Below are 14,412 nucleotides of genomic sequence, written 5' to 3' on the forward strand. Positions count from 1 at the left end.
ACACTTTGGTAGGTGTTTATTTATATATTTCACCATGGAATAATTGTCTGTGTTAACTATCTACTTGCTAGTCTGGCTATCAGCAGACCAAGCTCAACCTTATAAGACTGAACATTAGTCTGGGGAGTCTGCTGCACAAGAGGCGTGATCAACGGGCATAGGTCAAATGACTCTGTACGCAATTGGATAGTCCTTCAACCAATCAGATCAACGATCTGGGTGACGTAGCAGCGACAGCAGCATCAACGTTGGTTGCTGCGCTTCAGTGGCCGCCATGTTCGATGTAAAGAAGAAGCTGCTTGGTCGCTTCTCTATCGTCATCGTGTTAAACCCGCCAATAGCGTGCCAGGTGGATAAGCCAGTTTGTGATTGGTCCCCGCAGATTTGTAATGGAAGCAGGATAGATAAACGTACAGGTTTCCAATCAGAAACGCTGCAGATCGGGCTGGGTTTACTTACTTTATTATCTACTTGTGAATAAATGAATAAAAAGCCGTGTTTAAGTGTGCTTTAGTGTAAAGTGAGTGACTGTTTTCTTCCTACAGATGAAGCCGACTCTGATATTACTGATGGAATCTACCTGGGTAAGACACACTCAATTAGTTTGTTTAATATTGAAAACAAAAGTCAAAACCGACTTGGAGTATTTAACCAAAGTACTTTTACTGGATTAACCTGATTTATTACTACATAAATCCATAACTATCATGTACACAGTATACCACAGATGGTAAACAACAATGGGCCAGACTCTGTGCAGTAATTGTACATTAGTACAATTTTATAATCAGATCTGGAAGAAGTATTCGGATCCTTTACTTCAGTAAAAGTACTAATACCACACTGTATAAATACTCTTGTTGGTATGGGGACTGTGGTTAGGGTTAGGGGTTAAAGGTGTATCGTCCATCTTTTTTTACATTCTCTAGTTTACTCACTTACTTACTTGCTTACTTACTTACTTACTTACTCACTCTCTGGTATGGGGAATATGGTTAGGGTTTAGGTACCGGTTAGGGGGTTAGGGTTAGGTACAGGATAGGGGGTTAGGAGTAGGGATTAAAGGCGTATCATCCATCCTTTTTTACGTTCTCTAGTTTACTCACTTACTTACTCACTTACTTACTTACTCACTTAGTTACTTTCTTACTTACTTACTCACTCTCTGGTATGGGGAATATAGTTAGGGTTTAGGTACCGGTTAGGGGGTTAGGGTTAGGGGTTAGGTACAGGATAGGGGGTTAGGAGTAGGGATTAAAGGCCTATCATCCATCTTTTTTTACGTTCTTTAGTTTACTCACTTACTTACTCACTTACTTGCTTACTCACTTAGTTACTTACTTAATCACTCTCTGGTATGGGCAATATGGTTAGGATTTCGGTAGCGGTTAGGGGTTTAGGGTTAGGGGTTAGGTACATGATAGGGGGTTAGGAGTAGGGATTAAAGGCCTATCATCCATCTTTTTTACGTTCTCTAGTTTACTCACTTACTTACTCACTTAGTTACTTACTTACTTAATCACTCTCTGGTATGGGGAGTAGTGTTAGGGTTTAGGTACCGGTTAGGGGGTTAGGGTTAGGGGTTAGGTACAGGATTGGGGGTTAGGAGTAGGGGTTGAGGGCGTATCGTCCATCTTTTTTTTGTGTTCTCTAGTTTAGATATGACGATGGAAAATGCTCCTGTGGGTCGTATTACAGGGGAGGAATAAACAACCGAAATTGTCGCATGGTTGGGAGGATTTGTTGGAATATTTACTGTGTGCAATACTCTGTGGTAGTACTGCAATAATAATTCAACTATGCAATACTATACTGCACAACAGATCCCATTTCTCAGCACTATTTTTATTTGCATTATTGTTTACACTTCTGGAAATTTCATTGTTTTTAATATTTCGTTTACACATTTCACATCTCTATTCTTACATATAAATTGTTGCTATATATATGAGTATGATGCACACCTTTTGATTTCATTTTAATGTAGATATTTATTTTTTATTCTTTCTACATTTATTTGTTCTTATGATTTCTCTATATTTCTGCACGAGAATGGAGCATATAGCGGACTGAAAAGTATTTAGATTTTTTACAATTTCAACACTAAGAAAACAATCCGTCTTTGTATAAATGTATGTCTCGCTTAACTTATTCAAAAAAACAACTTACTTACTCACTCAGTCACTTCCTTACTTACTTACTCACTAACTTACTCACTCGCTTACTAGCTAACTTCCTTCATATTAACACAGTATATTATACACATTTTTAAGGACTTTTCTAACAGTGAAGGTGTTTGAGCCTGTGTTTTAATTTGAGTGATCAATTTATTTTTGACTAGCTGGTTTCCGGCGGAGTTTCCGTCTCTGGCAGAGAACGTCCTTCAGGAAGCGACGGCAGTCATGCACCTCATGCTTGCCCAGCAGCGGCGCCCTGTCCACTCCATACGAGGAGGTGGCTCTGTACCAGCGCCCCCCGCAGGAGAACCACCGCCTCATCATCCTCGTCGGTCAATATCTCAACCATCCTTTTGTTCCTAAACTCAGACAGTTTGTTCACCTTTAACTTTCCATTTCCCTACAATATCTACTGTGCGTAATATATTTATAAATGATACATTTCATGCGTCCAGGTGCTGCAAAAGTTGGAGTTAACGAACTGAGGAAAAGACTCATCAAACTGAACCCTTCGACCTTCCAGGGACCCGTACCTCGTATGTGCAAATCTAACACGTCGAACATTTAAAGTGTCTCCACACTGGTTGTAATAAGTTTTGTGTTTTACATTGTGTGTCATAAAAGAGAGTATGGAAGCTAATATCTGACAAAGTGATCCTAAAAAAGATCCTTTAAGTTTGAGAAACTTTCTCAAAATATTGACTCAATGACTTTCTCAAAGTAATGAGTTATGATTTATATCTTGAGGTTTCTTATTATTTTGAGATACTAAGTTATTATTTGACCTGACCCTCCCTACACCAGCAATACATTTTGGATGACCCTCCAAAATGATTAAGAAAAAAGGGATGACCCTCCCCAATACTTTACTGATACCTTCTGTACTGGTTTGCGCTTGGCAAAGCTGTGCAGATATCCATTGTTTTCCTACAGCCATGAAATATGTGCCTAAACCTCTGCATTCTCATATTACGCATCCCACTCCTCTGTTATGGTGCCATTTCGGTAGATTTCCTCACTAACATAGTTGTGAAAACACAATAAGCATGGAAACTAAATGCACCATTACTGCATTACTTCAAATACTAAGTTACTCCTCTAGTAAACTAGTATTCACATGAAATAAAACAATAAAACATTGAGACCATTCAGCAAAGGACACTGGGTAATAACAAATTCAACACTGGTTGCTATAGACTCGCCACTAGTCATGCGGCGCAAGCTTCAACTTTTCAAAATAAAAGCTTGCGTCTTGTCCGTACGGTGTTTTGGATGTTTTTGAACTAAACAGTACGGCAATCATGCTAATGAATACAATTAATTTTCAGCAGATGTCTTACAACACGATGGAGCTAGCAAAGCAGTTTTGTGTTGATATGTGCGAGTTGGATTTATTAAGTTTGGGAAATCCCACGGTCTCTAAAGCTACAGCTCAAATTGTCTGGCTGACTAAACAAGGAGGGATCCATCTGCTAGCGATAGAGGCCGAGACTGAGAGAGCTACATGGAGCTACATGGATGAATATGCAACCAAGCCACTTTGAAATTTTGCTCTTCTCATGAATACAAAAGTTGGGTCACCCTCCCACCTGGAATAAAAAAAATTGGATGACCCTCCCATCAACAAAGAAAAAAAAGACACGATCCTCCCCTAATTTCCTCCAGTGGTCCATTCCATAAATACCAAACAGTCCCTTACTCATTATTTTGAGATATTAAGTCATTATTTTGAGATATTAAGTCATTATTTTGAGAAAATTACTCATTATTTTTGGATACTAAGTAATTATTTTGAGATATTAAAGGAACACGCCGACTTATTGGGAATTTAGCTTATTCACCGTAACCCCCAGAGTTAGACTAGTCCATACATACCCTTCTCATCTCCGTGCGTGCTGTAATGCTGTCTGACGGCTCCAGCGGCATCAGGCCAGCACAGATCCTGCAGGTGAATGGTTCCAGTAATCCTACTGCTCCGAATAAGTGACAAAATAACTCCAACATGTTACTATTTACATGTTGTGATTTATAGAGTCACAGCGTGTACAAAAAACAACGTAACATGAGACACAGCCGTCTTCTAACTGTAAACAAACCGGGAACTATATTCTCAGGCGGAAGAATATAGTACTTGGGCGGAGTGATATGCTTGCAGCAAGCCTGTCTGAGAATATAGTTCCCGGTTTGTTTACTGTTAGAAGATGGCTGTGTCTCATGTTACGTTGTTTTTTGTACACGCTGTGACTCTACAAATCACAACATGTAAATAGGAACATGTTGGTGTTATTTTGTCACTTTTGTCACAATTTCGGAGACGTAGGCTTGTTGGAACCAGTTACCTGCAGGATCTGTGCTAAGCTAGGCTAATGCTGGAACCGTCAGACAGCGTTACAGCACGCACGGAGATGAGAAGGGTATGTATTGTATCGACTTGTCTTACTCTGGGGGTTACGGTGAATAAGCTAAATTCCCAATAAGTCGGCGTGTTCCTTTAAGTCACAGCATTTCTCATTATAAAGACTTAAAGGATCTTTTTACTGAATAAACATAAAGTGAATATAATGACATTTTATTACTGACACAATAGTAATTGCTTAATAATTGCAAACAGGTTTTGATTGGCTGTCGCCCTGTTCCTCCAGACACCTCTCGTCCAATCAGAGCAGGGGAGCAGACGGGAAGAGAGTACAACTTTGTCACCAAAGAGCTGTTTGAGTACATGGTCTGTAACCACAGGTACACTCCTCCTCTCTTTTCACTGTTTACATGGTTTTGTTTTTGATTTTTGAATGATATTAATTGGATTTGGATGCATATTTATATTGGTGTGCGTGCGTGTGCGTGTGTGTGTGTGTGTGTGTGTGTGTGTGTGTGTGTGTGTGTGTGTTCAGGTTTGTGGAGTACGGGGAGTATAAGGGCCACCTGTACGGGACCAGCACTGATGCTATTGATGAGGTGCTGAAACGAGGACGGATGTGCATCATCGATGTTGAACCACATGTGAGTTTCATGATAACATGGATCAACTTATTTTTATAATAATAACTGTTGCTTATCCAACCAGTCCTCCAAACCATGTGCTTATATCGGTGGTTTGTTCCTCTCCTCTATTCTGACCCGCAGGAGCATTCTCTGTCCTCATATCTAAACCAGAGTAGGTAACAGTCGCGGTTTTACACACGTCGGTAACATTGTGAAGCGGTCCCAGTTTGGTTAAGTTTAGGCACCAAAACTATTTAGTTAAAAGAATACGCCACCGTTTATTTAAATAGGGTTATTCACCGTCTCCTCTATATTTATATAGGTGGGCAAACGCATTTTTGTCTCACTGCATGCATTGTCTTAGTCCGCCGCCGCCGCCACTAGCTTAGCTTAGCGTAATGAATGGAATCCTTTTTTTTCTTTTTCAATACTTTCTTTATTGGGTTTTTAACAGTTACAATACAATATAATCTTCCCACCCTTCCCCCTACAGCATAACATATATATAATATATATATAAATAAGTAAAAAAAAAAAAAAAAGGGATATACTACTAAGAGTTAGCACATCTTCATAAAATGTATAAATCCCACATTATAAAGCAACTAGTCCAGAAAACAAGAGAACTGACACGCACAAAAAAATAAATAAAAAAATAATATAAAAAAGAATAAGAAAGGATAAGAAATTAAAAAAAAATAAAGAATACTAATAACAATAAAATAATGATAATATATTGGTTTCAGCAGAGATAGATGCTTATGAAAGACCGGCATGCCCACATTTTAAAGAAGATAAGTAAAACTAAAATAAAAACTAGAAGGATGATACAACAAAGGGGAAATGAGGTAGGTTACTCCATTTTAGAGGCAGGGGAGTTCTTTAAAATATCTTATAAAGGGGGACCATGTGTCATGAAACTTACGTTTCGAACCCCGTATCATGTATTTAATCTTTTCCAGTTGAATGTAAGACATCACTTCTTTCAAACAACTTTTATTTGTTGGGGGGTCTACCTTTTTCCACTGAAATAATATTAAACGCCTTGCCAATAATGTAGTGAAGGCAATAACAGAACAAATATCTTTCCTAAGTTCTGTACCCTCGGAAGCAACGCCGAAAATGCACATTAAGGGATCAGGGTCAATTTGGATTCCATAGATATTTTTATATGATTCGAAAATCTTTCTCCAAAACTCCTCCAACCCAGGACAAAGCCAAAACATTTGGGCAGTTGTAGCAGGCAATTGCAAACACCTATTGCACACAGAGTTGACATTCGGGTAAATCTTAGCTAGTTTGGCGTTAGTGAAATGAAGCCTATGAAGAACCTTAAATTGGACTAAGCCATGCCTCGCACAGGGTGATGAGGAGTGCACATGGTTTAAAGCATCTTCCCATTCTCCATCTGTAATTGCTATCCGTAAATCACTTTGCCAAGCTTTGCGAATATTTTCCAAGTTCTGTGGATCTATAGATGTTATAATAGAGTATATGCTTGAAATAAGTCCTCTACTATGCGGTTTCAGATCAAGCAATGTATCCATAGGTGATGTAGGGGGTATTCCTGGAAAGGAGGCAAAAACCTTTTTGACGAAACTCCTAATCTGCAAGAATCTTAAAAAGTGGGATCTGGGTAAGGCAAAATTACGTACAAGCTCTTCAAAGGAGCAAAAAGTATTATCAATATATAAGTCTCTTAGGAGCCTAATCCCCCTTTCCTCCCAGACACAAAAAGCAGAGTCCATATAAGATGGAGGAAATAAACAGTTTTAGACCAAAGGACCTAGAATGGAAGCTGATTGCAAACCAAAATGTTTTCAAATTTTTAAAGTGTGAGTCAGTACAGGATTGGGGGAGGAGATGTAATTTTTGTGGAGTGAAGAGCAAATTAGAGAGCAAAGTTTGAAGTTAGTACATGATTGTTCCATTTGCACCCAAAAAGGGGTTTTTTGAGGATCTACACTAGATATCCAATAAATTATTTTTTGAACGTACCATGCCCAATAGTAAAATAAAAGATTAGGTAGCGCCATCCCTCCCTGACACTTTAATCTTTGCAAAAAGGTCTTCCTAATTCGAGGGGTATTATTCCCCCACAGGAAGGAGGTGATTAGAATGTCCAGCTTAGTAAAAAAATTCTTCCTGATAAAAATAGGTATATTCGAAAATAAATACAAAAACCTTGGTAAAACAGACATTTTGATCAAGTTTGTACGACTTGCTAAGGACAGGGGCAAATAGGACCAATTCACAATTTCAACCATTTTCACAAAATCATTTTTACATCGATCCAAAAGTGGGCAAAAATTGGCCTTAAACAAATTATTAAACGATCTTGTGACTTGTACACCTAAGTATTTAAACCCCTCACGTACTACTCTGAACAGGATAGAGGAGGAGTCTCTACAAGAGCCCGGAGTGATCGGGAAAAACTCACTCTTATTCATGTTAAGCTTATAGCCAGATAACTTGCCAAACTCCTTTATTAGTGAAATAATTTGAGGTATTGAGGAGGTTGGGCTTTATACATATAATAAAACGTCATCTGCATATAATGACATTTTATGCTCTGTACCATGCCGCATAATACCTTTAAAATTTGCTGATTGACGCAGCCAAGGGCTCAATTGATAGGTTGAATAGCAAGGGAGAGAGAGGGCATCCTTGTCTGGTGCCCCGGTGTAGAGGTAAGTATTCAGAGTATACATTGTTTGTACACACTGAGGCTTTCGGGGAGGTATATAACAGTCTCATCCATGAGATTAAGTCTGTAGGAAACCCAAACTGTTTAAGAGTGTTAAAGAGGTATTCCCACTCTACCCTATCAAAGGCCTTTTCAGGATCGAAAGAGATTACTGCTTCAAGTTCGCCTGGGGGAGGATTTGTGTATATTATATTATATAGTCGTCGTAGATTATTAAATAGGTTACGGCATCGAATAAATCTTGTTTGGTCAGTCGAAATTATAGTAGGGACAATGGGTTCAAGGCGTAGCGCAAGAATTTTGGACAAAATTTTAAAATCCGCATTCAGAAGCGAGATTGGCCTGTATGATTCGCAACGAGTGGGATCCTTACCCTCCTTTGGGATAAGAGAAATTGAGGCCTGCGTGAGCGTTGAGGGAAGGGTTTCTGTATTGAACGACTCATTATAAAAAGCCACAAGAAGCGGGCCCAGTAAAGCTGAAAACTTCTTATAAAATTCTATAAGAAGCTCTGCATTGCCGCAATAGCCTGCGCAACTTCTGCTGCGGCCACAGGTCTGCCTAGGTCAGAGTGAAGGTCAGAATTAATGTTGGACATCTATCAGGAAGTATTTGTAAATGAATAAGGCACATCTAGCGAAACTGTCACAACGCAGCACACAAGCACCTTGACTCCGAACAATGTATGGTGAGAAAAAAGAAGAAAAAAAAGAAGAAAAAAAAAGACTAGCTATTAATAGAAGAAATAAGTGACATTTACTATGAACTAAAGAGTGTGGATCAGTCCAAACTTAAATGAGTCTCTTCGTTATAATCACCACTTGAGCCATACAGAACCTGTGCTCAGCGGGAAACAAAAGTGGAGACACTAGGCCTACATTATCTGCCGTGATGTGAGTTCCTACTCACTCGTTGAAGGGGGGGGCAATCCTCCTCACAAATTCCAAAGCCCGCTGCGGGGAATCGAAAAAAGTTTTCGTCCCGTCATGATTGATCCGTAGACGCGCAGGGAAAAGGAGGCCGAATTCAATTCCCGCTCCTCTGAGTTCAGCCTTTACCTGGTACAAAAATTAAACCTAATTACTTCTTGTGGCCTGCCTATTTACAACGAATAAAAATAGCAATGCAGATTAAAACTAGACGATTTCCTAGGTAGATAGTGACTTGGGACTATATTGGGTGGAAGTAGACTACCCACGGGGCTCTGCGGATCTCACTCAGGGCAGTGGCATTTTGTTGTCCAGCAACCCAGAAAGTGACTTTGCGCTGGCCGCAGAGCCCTGCGGGCTGCTGTTATCTCTGTGCCCGAGTAGCAGTTCTTCGGCTGTAGTCTACTTCCACCCAATATAGTCCCAAGTCAATATCTGCCTAGGAAATGGTTTAGTCTTAATCTGCATTGCTAATTTTACTTGTTGTGAAGACGCAGGCCACAAGAAGTAATTAGGTTTTGTTTTTGTTGTTGTTGGGTCACTTTTACTAACGACATGCTAACGGAGACAAAGGATTCCATTCATTACGCTAAGCTAAGCTAGCGGCGGCGCCACCGGACTAAGACAATGCATGCACTGACACAAAAATGCGTTTGCCCACCTATATAAATATAGAGGAGACGGTGAATAACCCTATTTCAACAAACGGTGGCGTATTCCTTTAAAAGTGCACTATGAGTTCCTTCATGGTTTCAGTGCAATTTAATTTTTGTCTTAAATCATAGGCATCTCTCTTTGATCCGCTAGCTGCCTGACCCCTGAACACAGTGTGAAAAAGTCCAGTCTCGGGAGACAACACAGGGGTCGGAAATGTCAAACAAACACTATAGGGGCACAGGATAGGCACCAAAATACAACAAAACACTCCAGCCAATCACCGAAAAGCCAAGTCTAACTCGTTCATTGTAGCAGCCAAAGCCGTTTCAAACAGCTGGTGTTCATCCGTAGCCATCTTGCAATGTTTACTAATGACTTTGACGTCGCAGCGCTGTCATCATGTGTTTAGCTCGCCTCTGGCTGTGAGATTGGTGCAGCTCGGCTACAAAGGCGTAGTTAATGAGCATCATTACTGAATGCCAGAGTGGCTCGCTGAGCAAACTCAAATTGTACTCTCGCGAGAACTCTGGATTTCCAGGGTACATGAATCCCGGTCTCCTGGGTGAAAATCCTGTCTTTGTTAATGTCTTAATTTTCGTCACCTCTCTTCTTGCTTTGCTCCCATCATAACTGTTAGAGGGCGCTGCCACTATAAACCTAAATATGGGTCAGAGTTGATGCTTGAACAAAACTACTTACGGGAGCGTTTTTTCATCTCTGCTCTTCCTGAAGTTTGTGTGGAGTTTTTCTTCATCTGAATCGAGGCTTTAAAGACTAGTCGTATGTTTTACAGATTTTAACAAAATTTAAGGCAAATTTGTAGTTTTTCCTTTCCAAAAAAGCAGCTCACTGTAGTTTCTATCAAAGAAACAAAGGAAACATGCAATTATTGGAGACTATTTATTAGCGGCGGAAAAACACGTTAATCCTTGTGTTGTCTTCCCGTCAACCAAGGAAAAAACACTTTTGTTGTTCCTAATTAAATGTTTCAGTCACTTTTTTCAAAGTTTTGTATTTTACATTTTAGCCTTTTTTTCCATTGTTTTGGTCACTTTTTTAAACATTTTGATCGCTTTATCTGACGGTTTTTGTTCAGCTTTTTCAGTTTTGGGTGCTTATTTTTGACATTTTGACTCCTTTTTTACTTTTTTGACAATTTATTTCTAAAAAAAACTTTCAAAGCGGGTCAAATTTGACCCAAGGATAACATGAGACTTAATCCCAGATGTGTTGGTTTTGTTATCAGAGCATCCAGTCGCTGCGGACGAAGAAACTGAAGCCCTACGTGATCTTCATCAAAGCTCTGAGTCCGGACAGACTGAGACAGACCCGGAGAGACGCCCGAACCATCACCAACTGCACCGTCAACAGAGCATTCACAGTAAGAGCTTTCCTTCAATAACAACTCTCTGAACAGAGATTAAAATAACAATGGTATCAGACACCAAATGGTTTACAAATGCTATAACATTTAATAAAACTGGCAAAGAGCATTATAGTAACATTTTACTGTGACGAACAGAAGTACAGTCTCCCGTGTGTTTTTTGGCGCTTTTTCCGAAGTTTTTGACACGTTTCGATGTCATTTTGATGCTTATTTTGATGTTTTTTAATATTTTTTGATGTTTTGAAGCTTTCTCCATGTTTTCTTTACCCTTTTTTCATTGTTTTCGTTCCTTTTTTCGTTTCGTTTGTCGCTTTTATCTCATGTTTTTAGCGTCTTTTTCCGACATCTGCCTTACAGCTCAGGAATGTGAGTCTGTGTTTTTCTGTACCACACGGTGAAGTGGAACAGGAGGGGGACACAATGGTGGTGTTTGATTCATGCTGTTGTTGTATATTGTGATATTTTTGCAAATGTTTCTTAAAATAATGAATGATCTCTATCCACTGGAACGCTATGGTTTTTCATTTAAAACTGTTTATTTAAAATAATTATACTTATCAAACAGATGGAATTAGAAATAAAGGCCTGCCTCTAATAAAAGCCTACTTCAAATACAAGCCTGCTACCTTCTGCAGTTCAGGTAAATAAAGGCCCCGGCTTTTATTTGAGGAAATACGGTATATATAGTACAGGCCAAAAGTTTGGACACACCTTCTCATTCAATGCGTTTCCTTTTTATTTTCATGACTATTTACATTGTGGATTCTCACTGAAGGCATCAAAACTATGAATGAACACATATGGAATTATGTACTTAACAAAAAAGTGTGAAATAACTGAAAACATGTCTTATATTTTAGATTCTTCAAAGTAGCCACCCTTTGCTTTTTTTATTAATAAGGGAAATAATTCCACTAATTAACCCTGACAAGGCACACCTGTGAAGGTAAAACCATTTCAGGTGACTACCTCATGAAGCTCATTGAGAGAACACCAAGGGTTTGCAGAGTTATCAAAAAAAGCAAAGGGTGGCTACTTTGAAGAATCTAAAATATAAGACATGTTTTCAGTTATTTCACACTTTTTTGTTGAGTACATAATTCCATATGTGTTCATTCATAGTTTTGATGCCTTCAGTGAGAATCTACAATGTAAATAGTCATGAAAATAAAAAGAAAACGCATTGAATGAGAAGGTGTGTCCAAACTTTCGGCCTGTACTGTAAGTCAGAACTTCCTCTGAATTTTCTACAGCGCCCCTAGCATTCACCTAGAAGAGTTGTGAAGACTTGTGACCTTAACTACTAATGAAAGTGCCGTGCCATGTTCCCCCGTCCTGCAGGAGGAAGACTTTGTGGAGCTGGAGGAGGCGTCCCGGCTGATGGAGGCCAAGTACAAACAGCTGTTCGACAGCGTGCTGGTGAACGACGACCTGCAGGACGCCTGCATGCAGCTCTGCTCCGTCATCCAGACGGCGCAGCACGAACCGCAGTGGATCCCCGTCAGCTGGAGCCAGACGGACGAGTAACGAGAGGAAGGAGAGGAAGGGAAGGAGAGTAAGAGAAGGAGAGGAAGAGAAGGAGAGGAAGGGATGAGGATATCAAGTCTACAATTGAGAATATGTGTTGGATGAAATGAGACAATACTAATAACTAATAAAGGCTGACTGATCAAACTCTCTGTCGTCTCACGCTACCTCATCGCTACTGTTGACCCTTGGGTCAAATTTGACCCGTTTTCAAAGTTTTTTAATATTGGAAAATATGGGATGTCGAAATAAGCACAAAAAAAATGTAAAAAGATAAACAAAACAAAAACAGGACAAAACGTTGGGAAAAGTAACAACACTGGGGGGGAGGCCAAAAAAAATCCCCCAAAACATTGGAAAAGTGACAAAGAGTCAGATAAAACTATATAAATTTTGAAAAAAGGGACCCAAAAGTTGAAAAAAAATAACTTAGAGAAAAGCGGCTAAAACGTTGAGATAGAGATGACAAAAGTGTTTGTTTTCATGGTTGACAGGATGACAACACAAGGGTTAAATCTTGCACTTTAAAGTTTATTTTAATGAAACTAAACCTTGTTTTGGATACTAGTTATGGTCAGTATTTTTAAACATAATATTATTTAATGTATATAAATAACTAACGCTAATTTCATGTTTGACCATAGACTGTAAATATTAAGGGACAAAGCATCCGGTTCCGCGAAGTGCAGCAAATCCAGAATATATATGTATGTACAGTATATATATATATATATATATATATATATCAATAATATAATTCTGACATTCATCACAATGTGAATTTTTACTTTTGGTTATTTTAATGCTGATACTTTTTGACTTTATCTATATTTTAAATCCATGATTTTCTCTAATAACTCAGTATTATATACTCCATGGTATTGGGTACTTCTTTTTGTTTGTTTTTCTGTTCTAAAAGTCAAAGTACACTTTATAATCCTTTATTTGTATTTTGGATTTGTATCTTAACCTTGTTTTTATTGTAATTATTTAAGTAAAGGAATAAAATATTATTCACAAATATAGAATTATTTCTCCCTTTACAAGAGAACAAGCCAAAAAGTGACATGATAATATCTGTTTATTTAAATCACAGATTTATATCTAGATCTCTGATCTGCAGACCTGTTGCAGTATCATGATCAAATATTCAACTCTGCAACTGGTCCAACTCATCAACTACTCCATTCCATCCTGCATTTTATTTATTTATATTAGGATTAAATCATTAATGAACATTTCTGTAAATGTGCCAGTGTTAGCCAGTCGGCTAATTTTCAACTGTAGTCCTAGTTGCATGCATGTCTTTATGGTGGGAAGAAACCAGAGCACCCGGAGGAAACCCACGCAAGCACGGGGAGAACATGCAAACTCCACACAGAAAGGCCCGGGACAACCTGGGTTCGAACCCAGAACCTTCTGGCTGTGAGGCAGAAGTGCTAACCACTGAGCCACCATGCTGCATCCCAGTCATCAGACAGCTTGGACTTCTACGTGTTGTTTTCTGCCAACACGGACAATCAATTCCATCCATCTGGTCACCTGCACGCTCTGTCGCACCTGTCCCACGTCATCAGAATGCTTCACCTAGGGCTGAGCACACCGTCAGGCTACACAGAAAACCCGGACCGGACTACAGTGCTTTCCCCACTTCGCATACACTTAATCATAATCTCCAATCATTTGCTAATCGGCTCACTGTCCCCCCTCAACTGCAATACCCCCACACCCCACCGACCACACGTACTGCTAATTTACAAATCTCTATCCCCTGTATCGGACCTCCCAGGATCTACTCCAGCACCCATTATGGACCCTCCGGTCCCCATCTCTCCTGACCTCACGCCCCCTCCTCACTGCCTCCTCTCCCAGTTTGACCCAGTCACTCCTCCTGAAATCTCCAAACTCATCAGCTCTTCCAAACTCTCTCACACCCCCCGCTGCTGAAAGACTCATTCACGCCTTCATCTCCTCCCGACTGGACTACTGCAACTCACTTCTCCTCGGCATCAGCTCTACCAACATCAACCGACTCCAACTGGTCCA

General features: G+C 39.6%; 1 protein-coding gene across 1 annotated transcript in view; it reads left to right on the forward strand.

Annotated features, from left to right (window-relative positions):
* Nucleotides 1-12,471, forward strand: part of LOC114564257 (MAGUK p55 subfamily member 4) — a 29,634-nt gene extending 17,163 nt beyond the window's left edge. Inside the window, exons 12-19 of the mRNA XM_028591505.1 lie at nucleotides 1-8; nucleotides 546-584; nucleotides 2,342-2,509; nucleotides 2,633-2,713; nucleotides 4,820-4,913; nucleotides 5,069-5,177; nucleotides 10,699-10,833; nucleotides 12,181-12,471. The exon at nucleotides 1-8 is cut by the window's left edge and continues 13 nt beyond it. Of these exons, the coding sequence (XP_028447306.1) occupies nucleotides 1-8; nucleotides 546-584; nucleotides 2,342-2,509; nucleotides 2,633-2,713; nucleotides 4,820-4,913; nucleotides 5,069-5,177; nucleotides 10,699-10,833; nucleotides 12,181-12,366 (820 nt within the window). The 3' untranslated portion in view covers nucleotides 12,367-12,471. The remainder of the gene's footprint in view (nucleotides 9-545; nucleotides 585-2,341; nucleotides 2,510-2,632; nucleotides 2,714-4,819; nucleotides 4,914-5,068; nucleotides 5,178-10,698; nucleotides 10,834-12,180) is intronic.
* The last annotated feature ends 1,941 nt before the right edge of the window (nucleotides 12,472-14,412 follow it).

This window comes from Perca flavescens, chromosome 11, assembly GCF_004354835.1.
Source record: "Perca flavescens isolate YP-PL-M2 chromosome 11, PFLA_1.0, whole genome shotgun sequence".
Classification (NCBI taxonomy): domain Eukaryota; kingdom Metazoa; phylum Chordata; class Actinopteri; order Perciformes; family Percidae; genus Perca; species Perca flavescens.